The 6,900-nt window shown below is 38.8% G+C and overlaps 1 protein-coding gene across 1 annotated transcript; it reads left to right on the top strand.

The window, feature by feature from the left end:
* The first annotated feature begins 1,114 nt into the window (after nucleotides 1-1,114).
* LOC124606027 (dnaJ homolog subfamily B member 9-like) lies at nucleotides 1,115-2,721 on the top strand. The gene is made up of 2 exons (XM_047137991.1): nucleotides 1,115-1,527; nucleotides 2,613-2,721. Exons 1-2 carry the CDS (start codon nucleotides 1,115-1,117, stop codon nucleotides 2,719-2,721), a joined length of 522 nt encoding a protein of 173 aa, XP_046993947.1.
* Nucleotides 2,722-6,900: the final 4,179 nt, after the last annotated feature.

Genomic DNA, 6,900 nt, shown 5'->3' with positions numbered 1-6,900 from the left:
CTCCCAGAAATTATTTACCGTACGACACACAGGGAACAGCAATGCCATATGTGTTTGTTAGTGACGAGGCATTTAGTTTGTCAGAACATGCGTTAAGGTGTTATGCCAAGAAGAAATCTGACAAATCTAAAACGAATTTTCAGTTATAGACTGCGTGGAGCTCGCTGAATTGTAGTGTGTGTTTACTGCATTTTCGCCAATAAGTGGAGAACATTACACCAACCTCTCGACACAAATCTCGATTTTTTTTGTGAAAGCTTTAGTAAAGCATCTTGTGTGCCGCTTAGTTTTATAAGACAACATGATGGTAAACAAATAGAAGATAGCTAAAACATTCCTCCAGAAAACTTTTTCTTGGATATTTCTGCAACAAAGATTCAGAGGTTTCCTGCCATAGTCTCTCTTTTTAATTGGCAGTCGCTGTAACTGTGCAACTTTTTACTGTAAGTCATTTATTGATATTCGCCAACGAAATTTGTACTGTACTGATTTCCATTTTTCTTCTCAAGCTCTCATAGTTGGAGAGTCAATCCACAGACAAAAAACAATGCGTGCGCTGCTAGGCATGCAAAATAGGTGAGTGGCTCTTCAAACCGGCAATTTCGTGTCTTGCCACAGATTTTATCGCCGGGCGATTTTTCGATCAACTATAGACGTACTCCCATAAAACAGAATTGTAACAAACCAATAATGTGATCGACCGACAGAAAAGATGTTCATGCGCGCTTAACCTTACCGTTTTTGCCCATTCCTTTCACTTACCGGTATTTCTAACGTTTGTGTGCAATTATTACGTTCACACATTGGCTCTAAAGTCGCCGTGCACTTTTCAGAGGAAATCTTACACATAGAGTGTACTCCAATGTAAAGTCATCATCTTTCTCTCTGTTTCAGAGAATTTATTTATAATATGAGGTTAAAATTATTTACTCTCAGAGTACCTGAGACATGGAAATATAGACTCTTCGACTGGTGCGAAATATTTTTCAAAATGCCCGTTAAGTGGAGAGTGCCGTGACTGCTGTTAAAACGGACAGACGGAACAGTTACAATGACGGTTTTCACATCACTATATTTGTTTCTGATTTATATGATTCTGATTCTGCGACCAAAAATGGCCATGGGTGGTGAAAGTAATTACTATGACTTACTTGGCGTGGACAAAAGCGCTACTACAGCAGATATCAAGAAAGCTTTCCGAAAATTAGCGCTCCATTATCACCCGGACAAGAACAAGGATCCAGCAGCAGGTGAAAAGTTTCAGGAAATTTCACACGCTTATGAAGTTTTGTCTGATCCGCAGAAGAGACAGCATTACGATGTTTTTGGCAAGGAAAGTAATCAGTTTGACCGAACAATTTTCGCTGATTTTGAAGGAATGTTCAGAGATTTCGCAAGAAATATGTTTCATTTTCAGCACGAAGCCCATAACGCCAAGAAAGACTTTAAGCGCGAGTCTTTTGGATTTTATGATTTTCTTGATGAACCAAATGTGCACTTTCATCACCCTAATGATCACTACCAAAGGTACGGTCACCAGAGTCATTTTCACCAGCACCACCATCCACATGGATACTCTTGGGGCCCATACCACCATTCTCCACATTTCCAAGGGCACCATGGCTGCCAAACAATAGTGCAACAAGTTGGAAACCATATGAGGGTAATGACAAGGTGTCCACATAACCAAAATGAATGAGAGATAATTTGAAAGAAAAAATAAGCACAAATATTTTCGGAGTGATTTACATGGTGTAAGAATTAGTCTATAACAATAATTGAATTCCCAATTAGCGGTACTTTGAAAACATGTTGAATGAACTTTTCAGATTCTATTTAAATTAAAAGATTTTAATTCGTTAATAAAAATGCTGTTTGTTATGCCAAACTGTTTCTATCCCAGTGGTGATAATTAAACCAATAATAATTGTTCAGAAAATTGTCTGGACATAAAACCAGGTAACATGAATTTTGTTCATAATGGGCTGTTCTCAATTTATACTAAATTGTTTGCCACTGGTGACCAAACTAGGAATGAATAAAATGTTAGAAAGTTTAAGTTCCTTTTAGTCATTGTCTTTTCTTTTAAGTTTTGTTTTTTTGAAAAGTATACAGTATACTAATTCACCAAGAACAGTTTATCTTAGACAGCTAAGTAGGTACTGAAGTTCTAGTATCCAGTTTTCAAGGTTCAGTTTCTTTGTGGTTCTTGCATATAACTGTACACTGAGAGTACCATATTAGCTGTTTTTAAGAAGTAAGTAATCAGCCAGATTTAAAGAAGTAAGTAACAAATATTTGTTATTGTCCTGTAAAAGTAAATGTTACTGGTAACTAAGTGAAAGGATTTAAAGAGCATTCGTGGAATTTCAAGCAAAATTTTTTTTTCTAATTATGTTGTCAGCCTGATATCAACCACAATGTTTAGTGTTTGGTTTTGGAAAATGTTATGTTAGTGGTGATAAGGAGCCCATATAGGCCAGCCAAAGTCATAGTGAAGATTTGAGTGTTTCCTTGAGTAATAAATATAAATAATACTTTATGTATAGTAATGGTACATATATGCTCATAATATTCTGTTGTAACTTGTAATGCATTAAGAATTCTTGTAGGATAGAATTCAATGCATTAATGGATATGAGGGAAGCATTTAACTCCTTGTGTAACAGATTTGCTACACAAGTTTTCGAGATAAGTGATAGTTTGTTGAACCAAATATGACCATTAATGTAAGGACAATTATCAGTTACTTTTCATTTTGTCCTCTACCTGAAATAATTTCCCTTACTTTTGGTGTCATAATTATGTGCAACACTATTCTTTCTCACTTTGGTTTTATTATTCACAAAAAAATATATCAAGTTTATACAAGTGTAAGGAATATTTTGTTAAGTATTTATGTTGGACAAAAATGTTTTATGTTGGATGTCAGCACACTCTGGGTTAATGCATTAACCTAATTACTCTATTCTGTAATACAAATATTCTGTTCGGTGTAAGATTGTTGCCGAGCCCCACAGTTCAAAACCATAACTAATATTTAAATTGTTTCCTAGCACACAGTTTTCAGGGTTTCACTTGCAATTATTTTTGTCGGTTGTGATCAGCTACTGCTCATTTCTTGCACGCAGGATTAATGTGGTTTACCCAACAAAGATTTTGTTTTGGGAAGTCATATGATAGTACGAATACTTAGATCCAGCAGATGGTTAAAACCCCTCTGCAGTTTTTTAATTTGTCATTACTGCTAGTGCTCATCCTCCAACTGCCAATGTCCTGGTGCCCAAACCATTCTACCTTCTCTCCTTCCACCTTCAACTCTCTCCCAACTACTTTGCTTATTTGTACTTTGGAGGCTATAACACTTTAGGAACAGTGGATCTCTCTCATGGAGACACACCTGTGGATCTCCTTCGACATGACTTATGAACCCTTTTATGTTCTCCTTGATTATATGAGCTGCATCTTGGTGTAGTGCCTCCTCCCTCCACTACATATGTAAAAGCTGTTGAGGTTTCCTTTCTTCTCCATAAATTTGGCATTTTCTGTTTGAGACTGGTTGTTCGCCTGAACAAGCCATGCACACTTACAGGCCCAAGAATAATATTCTAAGTTTATGAGCAGCTATAGCAAGTTGCTTGCGCTGTACATTCTAAAAAGATGTAATCATATTTTTGGAAAGTGAAGCAGCACACTGGGCTTGGGATGAAAGTGTTGACTCAAAAGTTTTAAGTTTAGACTGCTCACATAATGCTGAGTAATAGAATTTGAACATTTATGATCTGTTTATATCTTTCCATATATTTTTCACTTATTTAACCAGTCCTTTTGCAGTTCAGCCATACGTAAGTGCTTAACAACCCTCCATAAGAACGCACATTTTGCTAAAATTAAGGGTGTATTGCAACCACTGCTATGGGATACTCTCCCAGCTCGATAGAAATTGGATTAGCTGAAGCTTGTTAGGAGGATCCAGTTTCAGTTAAAGAATTCCACTGCACAGTTATTTAATGTCTTTTGGTTATCCATTGATTTTTGTATACACTCTGACGAAGGAAAAATCGCAACACCAAGAAGGGGTTGTGTGACATAAACAAAAGTTGTTAAGTGTGTTTCTACATCTTAAAGATGCTGTCTATTCAGATTCCATTCCAGTCGCACAAAAATGGTACTAGAAGCACCACTACGAGCATGAAAAACAGGTTTGCTTTAAATGCACATTGTAATGGTCAAGGGCACTAGTTATCTTTGAGATTGGACACGGTGAGTTGCTGTTTGTCAAGAATGCCTTTAAGGTGGCAAAGAATTCATTATAACACCTCAACTGAGTTTAAACGTGATCGTGTAATAGGATTACGAGAAGCTGGGTGTTCCTTCTATCATACTGCAGAAAGGCTTGGCAGGAATGTAGCCGATGTACATAATTGGTTGCAGCAGTGATCACAAGAATGTACAGTTGCAAGATGACCGGAGTCTGAATGGCCACATGGCACTACTGAGAGGGAAGATCATTGTGTTCAGCGTATGGCTCTGGTGCATCATGCTGTACATGCACCCAGCAATTTTAGTAGCAGTTGGAACCACACTGATACAACAAAGTTTCACAAATCAGTTACTTCAAGGACAGCTCTGAGCCAGACACCCTGTAGTGCATATTCCACTGATCCCAAACCACCAGCATTTGCGACTGCAGTGGTGTCAAGCAAGAACCCATTGGAGGACATGGTGGAAGTACATTGTGTTTTCTGATGAAATCTGTTTCTGCCTTGGTGCCAGTGATGGCTGTGCGTTAGTAAGGAAGACGCCAGATAAGGGCCTGCATACAACTTGCCTGTGTGCTAGACAAACTGGACCTACACCTGCAGTTATGGTCTACGGTGCAATGTTGTATAACAGCAGGAGCAAACTTGTGGTTATCCCATGCACCCTGACTGCAAATTTGTGCATCAGTCTGGTGATTCAACCTGTTGTGCTGCCTCGACCTGCTTGATCACCAGATCTATCTCCAGTTGAGCACATATCAGGCATCATTGGATGACAAGTCCTGCATCATCCACAAACAGTGTTGTCCCTGTATTGACCAACCAAGTGCAACAGGCATGGAACTCCATCCCACAAACTGATCTGTGGTACCCGTACAACACAGTGAATGCATGTTTGTATGCTTGCATTAACATTCTGGTGGTTACACAAGTTATTAATGTACCAGCATTTCACATTTGTAATGGCTTATCTCACACTTACATTTACGTGTTATCTTACAATGTTAATCATTTAAATATGCACAGTGGCTAGCACACTGGACTCACATTTGGGAGGACGACAGTTCAACCCTGTGTCCGGCCATCCTGATTTAGGTTTTCCATGATTACACTAAATTGCTCCAGACAAATGCCGAGATGGTTCCTGTGAAAGGGCACGGCTGACTTCCTTCCCTGTCCTTCCCTAATCTGATGACACCTATGACCTCGCTATCTAGTCTCCTCCCCCAAACAACCCAACCCAACATAAATATGTTACTTGGATAAAAGTATTTCCAAAATTTCATTACTCTAATTCATTATTTCTTTTGTGCTGTATTTTTTTCCCATCAATGTAGAAGCTAGATTTCTTTTTAAAGGACTCTTGATCTTGTTTGATAATAACAACAAAAAACATTCTCACATTCTACAAGTGATCAGTTACTATTTGTGATGGATAGTTTTGATACAAAATTATCTTATGAGTGAATTAGATGGACTCATTTAGTTGGTTGAGTGCAAATGGTCACTAGAGGGCCATCTGATCCACTGGGTGTGTTTTTTGAGAATTAATGTCAGGAAACATCCAGGACACTTAAAAAAAAATAAAAAAATTGCATTTACAAAGTGATGATCCTAGCTCCTATCAAAGTAGCCACCTTGGCTATCAATGCACAGTTGCCAATGTTTCTGGAGGTCTTGGTAATTTTCAACTGCGATGCTTATAAGCTCATTTGTCAAAGCCTGTTGGATGTCTATGATATCATGATGAAACTTTCCTTTCAGTTACCTTTTCACTCATGAAAACAAGAAAAAATGGCAAGAGAAGAGGTGGAGTGATATGGCAGATGTGGGATGGCAATAACTGAATGTCTGGCCAGATACTAGCTAACAGAAAAGCAGTATGGGGTCTCCCATTTTCATGCACTAAGAATTAATCCTGAGAATGCCACAAATCAGGGCAGCACCATCGAGTTGCTTGCCGCAAACATTTCGAGACTTCAGTGGGTAAAGAGTTTGGTTCACTGTTTGGCCTGGAGGAACATGTTCATGATGAACTAATCCTTTAGTATTAAAGAATGCAATCAACATTGTCTTTATTCTCAAAGGAATGTTGTTTGACTTTTTTTGAGTCTGGTGATACAGGATTCCGCCATTCAGCTCTTTAACGCTTGGCATGAGGGTCATATTAGTAGCACTAACTTTCATCCCCAGCAACAATCTTTGACAGAAATGTGGGATCATGTCTGGCTCTATCCAGTAGCTAAGAAGATATTCTTCATCTTTCCCCTTTCTATTTGTCTTTTGGTGTGTAAGGCACCAGGTCGGGTTGACGGAGGAGATAGAGAAGATCCAGAGAAGAGCAGCGCATTTTGTCACAGGGTTGTTTGGTAAGCATGATAGCATTACGGAGATGTTTAGCAAACTCAAGTGGCAGACTCTGCAAGAGAGGTGCTCTGCATCGTGATGTAGCTTGCTGTCCAGGTTTCGAGAGGGTACGTTTCTGGATGAGGTATCGAATATATTGCTTCCCCCTACTTATACTTCCCGAGGAGATCACGAATGTAAAATTAGAGAGATTTGAGCACGCACGGAGGCTTTCCGGCAGTCCTTCTTCTCGCGAACCATACGCGACTGGAACAGGAAAGGGAGGTAATGA

The sequence above is a fragment of the Schistocerca americana genome, chromosome 3 (genome assembly GCF_021461395.2).
Source record: "Schistocerca americana isolate TAMUIC-IGC-003095 chromosome 3, iqSchAmer2.1, whole genome shotgun sequence".
NCBI classification, from domain to species: Eukaryota; Metazoa; Arthropoda; class Insecta; order Orthoptera; family Acrididae; genus Schistocerca; species Schistocerca americana.
Note: the sequence above shows the minus strand (reverse complement) of the source record. Positions and strands in the feature narration are given on the sequence as shown.